This window comes from Mobula birostris, chromosome 31, assembly GCF_030028105.1.
Source record: "Mobula birostris isolate sMobBir1 chromosome 31, sMobBir1.hap1, whole genome shotgun sequence".
NCBI lineage: Eukaryota > Metazoa > Chordata > Chondrichthyes > Myliobatiformes > Myliobatidae > Mobula > Mobula birostris.
Window position 1 is genome coordinate 31,134,410 of NC_092400.1, and position 18,172 is coordinate 31,152,581.

At 43.8% G+C, this 18,172-nt stretch overlaps 1 protein-coding gene across 3 annotated transcripts in view; it reads right to left on the reverse strand.

Annotated features, from left to right (window-relative positions):
- The window catches only part of inpp5jb (inositol polyphosphate-5-phosphatase Jb), a 108,842-nt gene that overhangs the window by 66,013 nt on the left and 24,657 nt on the right, over window positions 1-18,172 (reverse strand). For all 3 annotated transcript variants that reach the window (XM_072247630.1, XM_072247628.1, XM_072247629.1), the window contains exon 3: window positions 11,736-11,843. In XM_072247630.1, the coding sequence (XP_072103731.1) occupies window positions 11,736-11,843 (108 nt within the window). The remainder of the gene's footprint in view (window positions 1-11,735; window positions 11,844-18,172) is intronic.

Below are 18,172 nucleotides of genomic sequence, written 5' to 3' on the forward strand. Positions count from 1 at the left end.
TGAGTGCCTAAAAGTGTGCCAATGCTTTCCCTGCCTTCAATTATTTTTCAACTAGACCAGAGGTTCCCAACTTGGACTCCACAAGCCCCTTCGACTAACAGTAGGGGTATATGGTATAAAAAAGGTTGGGAACCCCTGAACTAGGCAGCCACCTTTGGCACAGGGAGCATCTTCTATTAAACTCCATGGGAACGGAGAAGAAAGATGCACCCAGCAACCAACATGACTTGTTAGCATCAAAATTTGCAAATAAATAACTAATGCATAAATTTATTCACTTAAATACTTGTAACTATTCTATCACTAATTCTTTTGCTCATTTAAGTTATTTGTTGACTTACTTAATTTACTGAGATACAGTGCAGAATAGACCTTCCGGCCCTTCGAGCCACACCACCCAGCAATCCCCCGAATTTAATCCGAGCCCAATGCCCAATTGACCTACCCAAACAGTACGGCTTTGGGTTGTGGAAGGAAACCAAGGCACCCAGATGAAACCCATATAAATAGTTGGCTTTATATTTGACTTGAAATACAATTTGACTTTTGAAAATATAATTGGAAATCTGAAGTGAAACTGTGAGAGAAAGTCAAGGTAAAGTAATCTAAGCAAACACATGAACAATGGTTTATCAGAATATCTAAATGCAGTATTGTTAACAATATTGAATACACGTAACAGTTTGAAAGTGAGTGAATGGAAGGAACACTGAAAGAAAGAAGTGCTGGTAATAAAAAATCCATTTTTCTCATGCCTACTCCACTGTATCAAAACATTGAGACATAAATCAATGATTCATGTGACTGATTAATTATTTACTTTTTGCTGAATTTCCATCATTAGCAATTTAATCCATGGAATCCAAACCATCGTCTCACTCTTGTCCTGTCCTGGCTTTTACCTTACTACTATGGTTTTGTTTCTTAGATGTGTGAAAGGATAACATTGCTTTACCCACGCAGAAGGATGAGGGCACACAAAACATCACAATCTGAGACATCCCGGACCCTGGCACCTGGGAGGCAACATACCATCCGGGTGTCTTTATCGCGTCCACAGAGGGTCACAGTCGGGAGGGAGAAGATGGCTGTGCGACGTAGCGCACGCGGCCATTCCGAATTGATATCGTATCTGTGAAGTAGGATGCCGTGCACAATCCTGATTTGATGGAGACAGACGTGAAGAAGCACGGAGGAACATCTGCAGCAACTTCTGAAATGCCTGCTTCGCTGCCGCTGCTACTGCGCAATCAAGAATCTCCGGAGGGAAGGCCCCAAAATCTCAGCCTTGCGTATCGCCTGTTGCCGGGGCCGGGGTCAAAACGCTCGGCAGAGATGGTGCTCGGTGCATCGGTGTCAGGGAGCTGGTCAGAGGCTCGGAGTTTTCGAACGGACCTGGAGTCGGACTGTGGTCGGATGCTTCCGGGATGCTGCATCGGCAAGTTTGCGGCGCTGGAGGTTTACCGTCTGCATGAGATGATGGGACTTTCGAGACACTCTGTGACTCTACCGCGCCCATGGTCTGTTCTTATCAAACTACGGTATTGCTTTGCACTGTTGTAACTATATGTTATAATTACGTAGTTTTTGTCAGTTTTTCCAGTCTTGGTTTGTCATGTGTCTCTGTGCTATCATTCTGGAGGAACATTGTATCATTTCTTAATGCATGCATTACTAAATGACAATAAAAGAGGACTGAGTGTTCTCATAATCTAATCTAATCTAATCTCATGTGCACCATGGAAAGCCCTATCACTACCATGCTTTTGTTTCTTAAATGTGTGAAAGGATAATCTTATTTTACCCACGCAGAGGGATGAGAGCACACAAAACATCACTGTCCGTCCCTCACAACAGAGTCCAATGCACAAGTCTACAGTTTTGGAAAAAAAAACACATTTCTTTGCTTGTTTTTTTCCGTTGCAAAGAACTCTGAGAAAGGGTCTCCAGCTTGAAACATTCACTCGTTTCTATTTGCACTGCCTGACTTCCTGAGTGTTTCTATTTTCTTTTTTGTTTCCATTTCCAGCACTTTTTGTTTCCCATTTTAAAATTCCCATTTTACCACACATATTCCCTATCTGGTCTTCGGATGGGGCGGACGCCCGAGCACTCACACTCAGCAGGTGTACCTACGTGCCGAGGAACACGGCATTTGGACAGGGGGTGGTGACAATTTGGCCACTGCACATGCACAAAGTACCTTGATTATATCACAACAAGGGAGTACAGAGGATTCCAGTTAACTGGTCCGTCAGTTGAACGGGACAGCAGCTTAGTTGGGACAACTCTTAAAGAATAACAACCAATTGAAAAAATAGCCGGGATTCCCTTGTTTATTTGGGACACTATGCCACTTAATTGGGACAGGAAACTGTTGCTAAATAGTTTATAACTAACATCAGTCGCGTGAACTTGTATAGCCATTAGAAACTACACCATGCTTAGAGCAAACTGTTTTTTAAGTAACATCATTTGCTTGTGTTTTGTTCAAAAAGCAGTGATTTTTGTCACTGATGGTTGACGAGATTTAAGCAGCAAGACAACTCAGAATTGTTTCGCGCACAGGGGTTTCAAGCATTCAGGCTTGGAGATGCCAGAAACGGCCGGGAGTGAAACTGAAATGATTTCCCTGCTTCAACAAGTTAAGAACTATGAAGAATTTGAAGGTATTGACAATCACCTTGAATGTTCCAATGAAAATGAAGATTTGGAGGATGCAATTGTCGGAAGAATTGTAGAACCGCTTTCTTGGCCATTAGATCTCACGGTGGATCTCATTCACCCAGTCCACCAGAGCTGAGTTAGGGCCCTGTTTCACCAAGGTATGAAGCCCGCCGGCTACCCTCACCTGGTTTTGCCTGCCTATCATAGGTGTATTGAGGTGTGGCTGCTGTCACATGCAAACAGCTGCTTGGAGCTACAGGCGAGAGCTAAGTGTCAATGGTGCCCAAAGGTGAGTGAGCTGCCCCAGAATGGACGTGACAAGCCCCTTTAACAAAGGTGCCACCCCTCCATGGACACCACATACTCAGCAGTTTACATGTGAATTCCTCCATCAATAACTTTTTAGGAACTAATACACACTTTTATAGTACTGTGGTAGTACTGGTCGTGTTCTAATTTGTTCTGTATTTCATTTAAATACATAATTTGTTACTTAGTTAAACAGTTTGTCTTTCTTATACCTTTCTTATACCTTCCTAACTATTTCCATGAAATTTCAGCTAATTGGGACAGCTACTTAATTGGACCAAAATATACTGGTCCCAATGTGTCACCATTAACTGGAATTATGGAACTTGTGCAGGATTAAAAATGCCTTTCTTAACATTGTTTTATTCCTTCTCTGTCCTCATTTTTCTTGCTCTGTTTACATCTCCTTCAGTCAGATCCACTCTATGACAAATAAACCTTCACCACCATATTCCAGACAGCATCATTATCATTATGTGTCATGTCAAATGACATGGGCAATCTTGGACCATGACCACGATTGTTCTTGGCAAATTTGTCTGCAGAAGTGGTTTGTCATTGCCTTCTTCTGGGCAGTGTCTTTACAAGATGGGTGGCCCCAGCCATTATCAATACCCTTCAGAGCTTGTCTGCCTAGTGTCAGTGGTCGCATAACCAGGACTTGTGATATGCACCAGCTGCTCATACGACCATCCACCACCTGCTCCCATGGCTTCACATAATCCTGATTGGGGGGACTAAGCAGGTGCTACACCTTGCTCAAGGTGACCTGCAGGCTAGCGGAGGGAAGGAGCGCCTTACACCTCCTTTGGGAGAGACGTATCTCCACCCCGACACCCTACCATCAGATATCATCTGTTTCCCTTGACCTGCATCCAATCACATAAATTCTCTTGGATCTTTTCCACTCTTCTAGCTTCGCTACAATTTAAAATGTGTTTTATTTTCTGCTGTGGGTTTGTTCTTGCCAACAATATCCATGGACTCAGGGACTAGTGGTATATTATATCTTTCAGTGTGACTGTACATTTACTGCTATCTTATATGTGCCTTGTGCTGTGTATGACTGCTGGTGCTGTCTTTTTCATGGGTATTCATATATGGTTGAATGACAATTAAACTTGAACTTCATTTTCTCTCACTTTCTCCTGTGTCTTGTTCTCCAAAGATGCTGCCTGACCTGCTGAGCATTTCAAACATTTTGTCTTTATTTCGGATTTACAGCAACTTGCATTTTTTTGTTTTGCTTTTAGATCTAATGAACTTATCCTGTGGTAGAAGAAATTAAAGGTGATTTAGATACATATCACCGGGTACATATGAAGAGACAGCATAGGTACGGGTTTGCCCCAACCCTTTCACGGCCTTGAGTCAAATTTCGTCAGACAAAGCCAATGAAGCCAAAAAAAGATGCATCAGTTCATTCAAGGGTGGATTTAAGTTCTTAACAAGGTTAATAAATAATGTATCCTCCATAACTTTATACAGACCTTTGGCCCAGGTGAGAGAAATCGAGAACAATGCTATTTACAAGCTATTTAGTTCCGGGTAATTTAGGCAGCCAGCCACATTCTGACTGCAGAATGGAAAGGGTTATACCCAGACAACGTGAGCCTGTGGTAGCACCTTAAAAGGGGCAATGAGCTCAAGGATAACAACATTGCATATACAGACAAGAAAGCTTCTTGGTGCTTGACACCTTACTACATATTTTGGCTCCTCTCACGCACTGCTGTCTGGTTTTGTGCAGCATCCTCTCAGAATATACAAAAACTACAGCAAACTGTCACATCAGCTGAAAAGGTCACTGGCCGCAGGCCAACATCACCGCAGGGGTTGTACGTGCCCAGCCCAGAGAAGCGGGCAGGAAAAATTATTACAGACACTACCCTCCCAGCAAACTGCCTTTTCCAAAAGCTCCCTTCTGGAAAGTGCTATAGGGCTATTAAAACAGAGACTTTGCACCATCTTAAAAGTTCTTTCTCTCAGGCATTTAATCTGATTGACGATTCTAGTTAGGCCTCCCCCACCCTGCCATCTAATTACCTCAGCAATCGCACTGCACTGTAAACAGCTTGACCCCTCCCCATTTTTATATGCACATTTTATTCCATTTCCAAACGCTAGTCTCCAAGTTTATTATTTATTTAGCCACTGTGCACATCTGCACAGAGCGTTGTTGCGGGAAAGCAGGCCCCCACCATCCCAGACATGCTCTCTGCTCACAGCTGCCATCAGGAAGAAGGTACAGGAGCCTCAGGACTCGCAACACCAGGTTCTGGAACAGTTATTACTCCTCAACCATCAGGAAGAAGGTACAGGAGCCTCAGGACTCACACCATCAGGTTCTGGAACAGTTATTACTCCTCAACCATCAGGATTCTGAAGCAAGGAGGATAACTTCACTCAGCTTCACTTGTTTCATCACAGAACTGTTCCCACAACCTCTGGGCTCAATTTGAAGGACTCTTCATCTCATGTTCTCGATATTTATTATTTATTTATTATTCGTTGTCTTTTTCTTTTGTATTTGCACAGTTTGTTGTCTTTTGCACACTGGTTATCCTCCCTGTTGGTATGGCCTTTCACTGACTCTCTTACGGTTATCAGATTTATTAGGTATGCCAGCAAGAAGATGAATCTCAGGGTTGTATATGGTGACGTACATGTACTCCGATAATAAATTCACTTTGAACTTTGATACAGCACAGAGTAGGCCTTTGAAGCACTACAATGAGCGCCGCCGCAGTAACCCGCGACAACCCCAGTTTAACCCTGACCTAATCATGGGACAATTTACAGTAACCTATTAAACTAGGTGGTACATCTTTGGACTATGGGAGGGAAGCGGTGCACCCAGGGAAAACTAACGTATTCCACGGGGAGGACGTACAGAGACTCCTTACAGAAGGCGCTGGAACCGAACTCCAAACTCCGACGCCCCGAGCTGTAATAGCACCGTGCTAATCGCTACTCTTTCATGGCATCCATATACAATTCCTATTCTTATTCTTCTGGCTGTTTGTCCATTATGCCACAAGCGATTAGGGCAGCAATGAAGATCCTCCATCTCAGGCAGTGTTCAGGGCTTCCTTCTTCATATCAGCAGCTTCCTCTCTGTTTTCACTACTGTCAGTCACACAATTCCCAGATGGCAACTCAGGAATACCGTCACACTCAGATGTAGACGGCTTCTTCACTGCTGTTTCCGTAACAATTTTGTTTTACCAGTCGGAGTTTTTACCCCTGAGCTAAACCCCCAAACCTGAAGGACCAGTGGACCACGGCATGGGTGACCCTACCAACAGACAAAGCATAAAGCCCTGACTCCAGCCAGCATAGTGGCACATGGCCAAGTGGTTAAGGTATTGGACTAGCGATCTGAAGGTCGTGGGTTCGAACCTCAGCCAAGTCACTTAACCACACAATGCCGAGAATGGGACCGGCGTTAACCTCGCGTAGACTGGCATCCTGGGGGGGGGGGGGGGTCTCGTGCTCTCAGTCGCTTCACGTCATGGAAACCAGCATAAGCACCGGCCTGATGGGCCACAAGGCTCATGACATACTTTAATCTAATCCAGCTTTCCAAGTCATTGAGACAAGGTTGCGGTTCTCTTGTAGTTCCTAGTCTCATAACTGTTGAATATTATTTTATGCTGCATGTTGTGTGAACACGTAAATTAGAAGCAAATTCCTAATGTGTGAAAATGAATATGGTAAATAAAGGTGACCCTCAGTCCTTGACATTTTGACCCGATACCTGTTTATTTCAATTAATACATAAACTAGAATCACTGCTTTTTCAGCAACAGCTCAGAGGGTCACACAAACTGCTCGGAAACACTGCCAATATTAACAAGTATTATGCGAAGGTTTTGAAGGGACGTCTAATTCCCACTGCCCAGATCTCAAACAGGAGAAATTCTGCAGATACTGGAAATCCAAAGCAACACACACGCAAAGTGCTGCAGGAACTCAGCAGGCCAGGCAGCATCTGTTGAAAAGAATATACAGTTGACGTTCCGGGCCGAGACCCTTCATCAGGACTGGAAAGGAAGCGAAGTCAGAGTGAGAAGGGGAGAAAGAAGTACAGGGTGGTAGGTGATAGGTGAGAAGGGGAAGGATGAAGTAAAGAGCTGGAAGAGATAAAAGCCTGGAGAAGGGGGAATCTTACAGGAGAGGACAGAAGACCATGGAAGAAAGGGAAGGAGAAGGAGTAGCAGAGGAAGGTGATGGGCAGGTGAGGATATAAGGTAAGAGAGGGAAATAGGAATGAAGAATGGTGAAGGAGAAAGGGGGGGGGGGGAGGTGCAATTACCAGAAGTTCGAGAAAACAATGTTCATGCCATCAGGTTGGAGGCTAGCCAGATGGAGTTATAAGGTGTTGCTCCTCCAACCTGAGTGTGGCCTCATCGTGGCAGTAGAGGAGGCCATGGATTAACATGTCTTTCTAGTCCTGATGAAGGGTCTCAGCCCGAAATGTCAACTGTTCACTCTTTTCTATGGATGCTGCCTGGCCTGCGGAGTTCCTCCAGCAACGTGTGTGTGTGTGTGCTGCCCGGATCTCAGCCGGGCTATCATAATTAGCCTTGGTGCCTCGAAATTTGGAGAGGAAAGTGAAACAATATCCTCATGCTTGATCCCAAGGGAGCAGAAGTTCCTGGTTTATGTATGACAGGCTCATAAGTCAGCAGTTATGGGAGAGGAACCTGTAGCTGTGGATTAATGTACCACACGTCTAATACTGGGAGCACACACATAATCTATAGATGTCTCAGAAAACAGAGTATTAATAAAAGCTCTCAGGTTTAAGGGATCAACGCGATTGATCTGACTTCACAACTGCACACTAATGTTTGCTGTTCACATCAATCTAATACATACAAAGTGCTGCTATGGATACTCTTGTAAGTTAAACCAAACACAAATCATGTTGCTGAGTATCGAAAAAATGGAGCCATTTAATGTACAGAAGGAAAAATAACTAATGGCTGTTTGATGAATTATTGATATTTAGCTTTAATTCCTGCTTAGCAAGACGTCGAAACCCCAAGCCTCAACCCCTATTGATTCGAAAAAAATTGTTGTTGCCGGTGAGAGAAAGGAAAGATCAGTATAAATTCATTTTGGATCTCCCCCTCCCCCTCCCACTTTCAGATCTCTTACTAGCTCTTCCTTCAGTTAGTCCTGACGAAGGGTCTCGGCCAGAAACGTCGACCGTACCTCTTCCTAGAGATGCTACCTGGCCTGCTGCGTTCACCAGCAACTTTGATGTGTGTTGCTATCAGTATAATTTATTGGTTTGCTGAGTTTAAAAGTAGGGCTGGTCCAGGTCAAGGGCTGAGGCACACGCATTCATTGGACAGGCAAGGCTGTGGATTCGTCACACCTGAGAGAATTCTTCTGGAGGGTGAGCCCACAGAAAGTACCCAGCCCCAGCGGGGTACCTGGCCAAGTACTACAGCCCTGAGCTGATCAACTGGCTGGAGTGTTCACTGAGATCTTTAACCTCTCACTTCGGCAGTCTGAGGCAGCCTTCGAGAAGGCTTCAATTATACGGTGCTGAAGAACTTGGTAACCTGCCTAAATGACTATCGTCCAGTCACACTCACATCCATTGTGATGAAGTGCTTTGAGAAGTTGGTGATGGAACATATCAACTCCTGCCTGAGAAGTGACTTGGTTCCACTTCAGTTTGCCTACCATCACAATAGGTCAACAGCAGGTGCCATTTCATTGCCTCTTCACTCAACCCTGGAACTCTGCACAGTGAAGATGCATGCTTCAGGATGTTTTTCAGTGATCACAGCTTGGCATTCAACGCTATCATCTCTTCAGAACTTATCAATGAGCTTCAAGCCGTAAGGGCCTATTCCACGCTGCATCGCAATAAAATAAATAAATAAAATCCTTGGCCTCAATACCTCCTTGTGTACCTGCATTCTTGATTATCTCACTTGGCAGGCCCCAATTGGTTTAGATCGACATCTCCTCCACAATCACCATCAGCACAGGGGTACCACAAGGCTGTGTGTTAAGCCCCCTGCTCTACTTGCTATACACTTATGAATGTGAAGCTAAGCACAGTTCCAATATCATATTCACATTTTGCTGATGACACCACTATTGTTGGCCAAATCAAAGGTGGCAACAAATCAGCATATAGGAGGGAAATCACCATATATGAGGGAGGTTGAAAACCTGACTGGGGTGTCACAACAACCACCTCTCACTCAACATCAGCAAGACCGAGGAACTCATTATTGACATCAGGAGGAGGAAGAGGTCCATGAGCCTGCCCTCATTGGGGAAATCAAGGGGAGGAGAGGGCCAACAACTTCAAATTCCTCAGTGTTATCATTTCACAGGACCTGTCCTGGGCCTGGCAAATAAACGCAATTACAAAGGAAGCACAACAGTGCCTCTACTTCCTCAGAAGTTTGCGAAGAATCGGTACAACATCTAAAACTTTGAGAAACTTCGAGAGATGTGTGGTGGAGGGTATATTGACTGGTTGCATCAAGGAATGGTATGGAAATGCCAGTGCCCTCAAATGGAAAAGCCAACACAAAAAATATTAGATGCAGTGCAGTTTATCACTGGTGATGCCCTCCCCAGCATAAAACACATCTACATGGGGTATTGTTACAGGAAAGTCACATCCATCAGAGCCACACTCTCTTCTCACTGCTGCCATCAGGAGGGCGAAACAGGAGCCTCAGGTGCCACACCACCAGGTTCAGAACAGTTATTACCCCTCAACCATCAGGCTCCTGAACCAGAGGGGATAACTTCACTCACCTCAACTCTGAACTGTTCCCACAATCTATGGATGCACTTTCAAGGCATGTTCTCGATATTTATTGTTTATTTATTTATTATTATTTCTTCCTTTTTGAACTTTCACAATTTGTTACCTGTTGCACATTGGCTGTTCGTCCTGCTGGGTGTGGTCTTTCATTGACTCTATTGCGTCTCTTATATTTATTGTGAATGCCCGCAAGAAGACAAATCTCATGATTATATACGGCGACATACACGTGCTTTGATAATAAATTTACTTTGAATTTTGAACTTTCAGAAAGCAAGGATCGCAGCAAAAGGAATATTTTCCTGTCCAAAACTTGTCTAATATCACTTACAGCTGACCTGATCTAGGAATCCCCTTTCACCTCAATGATTTCATTTCCTCCTTTTGATAACCTTTGCCGCAATACAGTTCCAGAATCAACAGCTCTCCCTCTACATTATCCAGGAGACCATTCTTTCTGTGACCGTGTAGGTTTCCTCGGGGTGCTCTCGTTTCCTCCCACATACGGTTTAGGGTTAGTACGTTGTGGCCATTGGCTCCGGACAGAACCCTTGTGGGCTGCACCCCCCCCCCCACCGACTCCCACCCCCGCTGCACATCTTGGGATGTGTTGGATGTTGAAACAATAAAAGTATTTCACTGTATGTTTCCATGTCTTGGTCTTTAAAAATCTTTAAATCATTGCTAACAGGATAGTTGAGATGTACCAAAAGAACGCAGATCAATCTTTTCTTTTCCCTTCTATGAATGTAAATAAGGCCAGTTGTAACATGTCCACACAACACACACTGAATACTGGAGGAACTCAGCAGGTCAGGCAGCATCAATGGAAATCAATAAACAGTTAACATTTCAGGCTGAGACCCTTCTTCATGACCGCAAAGGAAGGGGGAAGACGCCAGAATAAAAAGGTGGGAGGGAGGGGAAAGTGGATAGCTAGAAAGTGACAGGTGGAGCCAGGTGGGTGGGCAAGGTAAATGGCTGGAGAAGAAGGAATCTGATAGGAGAGGAGTGTGGACCATAGGAGAAAGAGAAGGAGGAGGCAATCCAGGTGAGGTGATAGGCAGGTGAGAAGAGGTAAAAGGCCTGAGTGGGGATCAGAAGAAGAGGAGAGGGGAGGGCCATGTGACTTTTATCTTAATCAACATTGATTGCTCAAGATTCATTAATTATCAAACTTGACAATTTCTGCACAACACACGGAGAACATGGGAATAGGAATCCACGAGCTGTTCAGATCCAGGGCAATTGGTAACCAAAGTTCAAAGTTCAAACTAAATTTATTATCAAAGGACATACATATATCACTATATAAAACCCTGAGATTAATTTGCTTGCGGGCATACTCAATAAATCCGTAATAGAATAATAAGCATAACAGAATCGGTGAAAGACCATGCCAACATGGGCCCTCAACCGGAGTATAAAAGATAACAACCTGCAAATACAAAAAGAAAGAACTAGTATTAAATAAATAAAAAGCAATAAATATTGAGAACATGAGATGACGAGACCTTGAAAGTGAGTCCATGGCTTGTGGGAACAGTTCAATGATGGGGCAAGTGCAGTTGAGTGATGTTATCCCCTCTGATTCAAGAGCCTGATGGTTGAGGGGTAGTAACTGTTCCTGGTGGTGTGAGTCCTGAGGCTCCTGTACCTTCTTCCTGATGGCAACAGTGAGAAGAGAACATGATCTGGGTAGGGGTCCCTGATGATGGATGGCACTTCCTTATGACAACATTTTAATGTAGATGTGCTCAATGGTGGGGAGGGCTTTACCCGTGATAGACTGGGCCATATCCACAACTTTTTGTAAGGTTTTCCAGTCAAAGGCTTTAGGCTGTGCTGGCAAATATAAGTGGAAAATCTCCCATTGCTTTCCAGCAACATCATTCATCCCCTCAAATAAGTACCAACAGGCAATGAAAGGGAAAAAGCTTTCACTTACCCAATGACATACATATCAATTCTTCCATCCGTCGAATTTAACCCCAAAAGTGACGAGACGTCATCAGGTGGCACAGCGGTGCCAACGTTCCATGTGATTATCTGCATACTGTCAAAATGAGAAAAGAACAGCATACTGAATAGACAAAACAGGTAGAAGCAGCACAAGAAATTAATGGATTTAATGGGATTACAGCTGAAAAGGACAAATACACACTGAGCTCAGATACTCTCACTTCAGATTCACTCCTCAAATAATGGGCACAGCTGGTGGGACACATACGTGAGGCAGGAAGCAATGAGGAACCATGCAGACAGATCAGAGTTTTGAAGTCCTTTTTCAGAAATCTTTGGTTGAGTTACTTATTCATAACTTTTACTCAAGAAACTTAACAGGCAAGCAGAGTCTGTGATTGAACAAGCTGTAAGATAAGGCTGAATGGTTAAATGGCCCTTACACTTCAAAGACTTTTCTCATACCTTACATAACAAGACCTAATTTCCTAAAAAGCCCCGTATCGATTCCCAGCTTAATAGTTCCTTTTACCCTAAATTAAATCCATTTAATTAATTTTAATATCTGAGCTGCTTCTTGGCAAACACTTACTATTGCACACATGGAATGTTCTGCTTTCATAGTCATAGTCATACTTCATTGATCCCAAGGGAAATTGGGTTTTGTTACAGTTGCACCAACCAAGAATAGAGTATAGATATAGCAATATAAAACCATAAATAATTAAACAATAATATGTAAATTATGCCAGGAAATAAGTCCAGGACCAGCCTACTGGCTCAGGGTATCTGACCCTCCAAGGAGGAGTTGTAAAGTTTGATGGCCACAGGCAGGAATGACTTCCTATGACGCTCTGTGTTGCATCTCAGTGGAATGAGTCTCTGGCTGAATGTACTCCTGTGCCCACCCAGTACATTATGTAGTGGATGGGAGACATTAACCAAGATGGCATTCAACTTGGGCAGCATCCTCTTTTCAGACACCACCATCAGAGAGTTCAGTTCCATCCCGACAACATCACTGGCCTTACGAATGAGTTTGTTGATCCTGTTGGTGTCTGCTACCCTCAGCCTGCTGCCCCAGCACACAACAGCAAACATGATAGCACTGGCCACCACAGACTCGTAGAACATCCTCAGCATCGTCCATTTCTCCATGGGATATAATTTTGCTTTGAAAATTCTGAAGTACAAAGTCACAAACAAACTAGGTTTCTTTAATACACAAGGCGACAGAACTAAACCATAGTGGGAGAGACCTTTCATTGATCCCCATGCTCTAGTTTTCTGGCTATGCAGCCTATGAGTATTTTCTATGCAATTCTTGTTCTTTAAAGTGCTAGGAAATTGGAAGATTTCACTGTGTTGGTTTCCATGGTAGAACACTTGCCATTGTTCACTTTTAAAGACCTGTTTATCAGATTACACTTCAAAGGTACTTTATTATCAGCTTTGAGGGGTTCTGGCATTGTGAATGGCACTCAATAAATGTTTTTGCACCGTGGACCGGTTTAATATTGACAATATTCTTGCGGACCGGCCGACCGGTGGGGGGGGGGGGGGGGGGGTGTTCAAATAGGGTTAAACTCACCTCAACATGTCTTTTACAGTTAGGGTTGCCAACTTTCTCACTCCCAAATGAGGGACAAAAGTAGCAGTCAAATCCCAGGACACTTTACCCCAAAACACTACCATGACCATGAAGCCTTGCACAGGCACCTGTGTGCGCATGCGTAACGTGCGCATCTAATGTGCACATGCACCTAAGTGCCAATTTTTATTCCCCACAAATCGGTTTTGCCTTCATCTTCCCGACTATACTGTACATACATTATTTCTGCTTTATATAGGCTGTGTATTTATCATATCATTCCTGCTTTTACTATATGTTAGTGTTATCTATTTTCAGTTTTATGTGTTATTTGTTATGATTTGTTAGGTTACTTTTTGGGTCTGGGAACGCTCAAACAATTTTCCCATATAAATTAATGGTAATTGCTTCTTCGCTTTACGCCATTTTGGCACGGAAGTTTTCATAGGAACACTCTACTTTAGCAGGGGAAATACGGGACAAGGGCGGACCCTTATGGGGCAAACCAATTTAGCCCAATATATGGGATGTCCCGGCAAACACGGGACAGTTGGCAACCCTATGTTCAAGTTCAACAGTGCGTGACAGGGAATGAGGAAAGGTGCAGCTGACTCATATCGTTTCCTCATGGCCCGGTAGCACATGCTTTGCAGCCCGGTGGGTGGGGACCACTGATCTAGTAAACTAAATTTCATTCCTAACCAACAGCCAATACTTTCTAATACTTTTCCAACAACGCTACTTAATATAGTTTCCTACAGAGGAAAGATGTGCTTCTACTGAAGGCAATGCAGAAAATGACAAAGGAGGTGGAAATATAAAGCCCTCCCAACTAATGAGCACATCTACATGAAACACTGGTATAAGAAAGCAGCATCCATCATCAAAGATCCTCACCACCCAGGTCATGCTCTCCTCCCGCTGCTGCAATCAGGTAGAAGGTTCAAGAACCTCAGGACTCACACCACCAGGTGCAAGAACAGTTACTACCCCTCAACCATCAGGCTCTTGAGTGAAAGGGGATTACTGCACTCACTTGCCCCATCATTGAAATATTCCTACAACCAATGATCTCACTTTAAGAAGTCTTTTCCTCATTATCTCATGTTCTTGTTATTTGTTGCTATTCATTTATATTTGCATTTGCAAAGTTTGCTGTCTTCTGCACTCTGGTTGATCTTTCATTGATCCTGTTATAGTTACTATTCTATAGGTTTGCTGAGTGTGCCCACAGCAAAATGAATCTCAAGGGTTGTATATAGAGCCATTGAGAATTTGAGGGCATATTTTCAGGGGTCATATATTTCAGGTGGGACCGAAGAGGAACTACTTCTTTCACAGAGCTATGACTCCTCGCTGAGACTGCCATTGAATATATTCAAGTCAGGGATCTGAGGGGTATGGGGAGAGTGGAAAGGTGGGACTGTGTCCAAAATTAAATCCTTCATGATCTTTTTGAATGGCTGAGTTCCAAATGGCCTTCTGCTGGAATTGTTTCTAAGATTGACTCACATAGGACTCTCACAATGGCAATAACAGTGCAATGTTTTACATGAAACACCGTCACGGGACAGGAGCAACCATCATTAGCGATCCTCTCCCGCAGGACATGCTTTGTTCTCGTTGCTGCCATCAGGAAGAAGGTACAGGAGCCTCAGGACTCGCACCACCAGGTTCTGGAACAGTTACTACCCTTCAACCATCAGGATCTTGAACCAAAGGGCTAACTTCACTCGCCCCATCTTTAAGCTGTTTCCACAACCAATGGACTCACTTTCAAGGACTCCTCATCTCATGTTCTCAATATTTATTGCCTATTCATTATTATTTTTTCTTTCTTTTTATATTTGTAGTTTGTCGTCTTCTGCACTTTGTTTGAATACTCAAGTTGGGTAGTCCTTCATTGATTCTGTTATGGTTTTTATTCTATAGATTTATTGAGTATGCCCACAAGAAAATGAAGCTCAGGGTTGTATATGGTTACATACATGGTATAAGGTGCTCTCCCCCTTTGTGCACTGAACCTGTGTGGCTCCTCCTGGAATTACAATCTCAAAGTGAGACTGAAATTCAAGGATTTGAGTAAATCTTGCCCAGCTCTGGGACGTGTGAAGCTGAAGGCACAGACACGAAGAGGCACATCCAACAACAGACCTGCCCGGACCTGCTCTCAAATTCAAACTACAAGCATTTCAGTATGTGTGAAAAAAACCACCACCACAGACCTCAAATCCACTTCTTCACGGAGCTGAGAGAAAATTATTTCCTCATCACATAAACCTCTTCGGCACTCAGGTCACACAATATTCAAATCTGCTTGCAACAGCCAAACCACAGGAATGAACCCTCCACATACAACACGGATCTGTGTTCTATGCTGGAACACAGAGATCACTATCAACCAAGGGAGCCAATTTGCATACTTCTTTGTTTTTTATGTAAGATAGCACAGAGTCAGAGGCTGGGTGGTTTGAGTTTGATCAGTTCACAGAGCAAATTGAAAGTAATTTTTTTTACATCACTCTTTCTTTAAGTACACTAAGTAACAGCTCTGTGATTTTGGCAACGCTTCAGTGTCTCAACCAATGATTATATTCAGTGGCAGAGGAGGTTACAGGAGCCATACAACATACTGCAGACCTGCTACCACAGCCATGGACCCTTCCCAGGAATTTGACTTTGCCATCGCCTTATTCCGCATGGCTTCTAGCTCTGTTTTCTAGTCTCTCGATTCAGAACCACCAAAAATCCCAGGTACTCACCCTCCCCTCTTTTTCCATTCCCCATTCACGCCACACCTGCCTATCATTTCCCTTTGGGTCCTCTCCTCCTTCCCCTTCTCCTCTGGTCCACTCTCCTCTCCTATCAGATTCCTTCCTCTCCAGCCCTTTACCTTTCCCACCCACCTGGCTTCACCTATCACCTTCCAGCTTATCTCCTCCCCCTCCATCCCCACCACATTTTTACTTCTGGCATCTTCCCCCTTCCTCCTGAGTCCTGAAGTAGTGACTTGGCCCAAAATGTCAACCGTTTATTTATTTTCACAGATGCTGCCTGACCTGCTGAGTTCCTCCAACATTCTGCGTGTGTTGCACCTGCAGAATCTCTCATGTTTACAACATACTCCTGCTTCCTTATACACCAGAAGAGGTTTAGTGGTAAGCTCTTCTAGAAGGGAATGTTAACACCACAGCATGGACGATAAAAATTGTGTCTACATCCCACAAAATTACTTGATGAATACATACATAGTTCAAGTGACTACATTTAATGGAAAAGAATGAGGTTCCTACCTCAGCCAGTTTTTCCAGGCTGTGTTCTAGACTGTTTGGGTAAAGCAATATTTCAATTCATTTTTTTTTTGTCAGCTCTAAACCTGTGAGTCTCTACTAAAGAAAGTAGGACCTAGTTAAGGGCGGAGTCAAGATGGCCCCAAGAGGCTGCCTCTGAGCCCATCTGCGGAAGCAGCTTAAATCCCTCTCTTTACTGTCTCTTTTTTCCTTTTCAAGGTGGCTGGGGTTCTATCGAGGTTCTGATCTGCAACAACACCAAAACTGTGGTGCTTTTTTTTAAAATGGCAGATGAGTTCTCACTCCTGGAGCTCGCTGGCCGACCGCTTCTCAAGATTCTCCAGGGCGGCTTGGAAGATGGCGCCTCAAGGGTGCAGCCCTATAGATGACCGATTCTAGGCCAGCGTTGCCGACTGAGGTGTCGTGGGAGAAGGAACATCACGATTTTGCTGCGGTGAATGTACAGACGGAGGTCTCTGTGGTCAAGTGATCGCGCTCTCTTTCTCTCGCTAGTGGGGATAAGTTGCTGCCAATTCCTAAGCCGGAGAATTTCAGAATAAAAAGCGAAATGGCAGACTGCAACATCATAACAGCGACTGTTAGTCTCTCCTTTCGCTGTGAAATGAGTGACATCCCTCTGTGCCTCTCTGGCATCAGCCAAACTAGCAAAGTATCAAGTCTGTGATCATAGTTGTCATCTACCTGCCCAGAGATCTTCGGTTCCCCTACATTTTCCAGCATTCCACCATCGATTGTATTTCCTTGCCTTCCTCAAATGCATTACCTCACACCTCTCCATCTTAAACCTGGTTTATGACTTTCTGCCCACTCAGCAGTCTGTTGTACTGTTATTTATAACCTTCCATTTCAGAATGTTTTGCTGTCAACTGTGATCTTCTTATGCCCACTAAATTTAAGTTTGAACTATTGATACATACCATAAAACCAATGGGGATCTGTGGAACCCCACACAACCAGCCTCCAAACAGTGAAATACGTGCTCACCATTACCCTTTGCTTATATTGTATTTTGGGAACTTACTTGCCTCCTTCCATCAAAATCCATGAACTATTACATTCCAATTAAAGTAATTCTTGTCAAAAGCCTTGCTAAAATCTGTGTCGACCATTCAAATCTGCCACCCTTCGCTATCTTTCTTGTTAGTCAGTTGGAGATATCTTTCCCTTAGCGAATTAATGGTGACTGTTCTTGAATAATTTCCAATTTCTCTCCCTCTTGCTAGCTGCTGTTGAGGAGCCTTGGGTCCCATGCTGCGAGGATTGAACAGCGAGGCTGTGGACTTGTTTTGGGGGACTTTGAGGTTCCTGCTGCGAGTACAGTATTTCCGGATTCTGGTTATTCTTTTCTTGTGCTGTTTTCGAGCGGGACGATCGATACAGACTGGGGCGCCTCAGCAAGGAACGGCTCTGCACTTTGGAATTTGAGCCATTTGTGTAAACAAATAAGTCACATTTCCATAAACCAGGTCATCCGTAAACTGAAATTCCACTCATACACTTGTTTCAGAACAAAGTTCATTT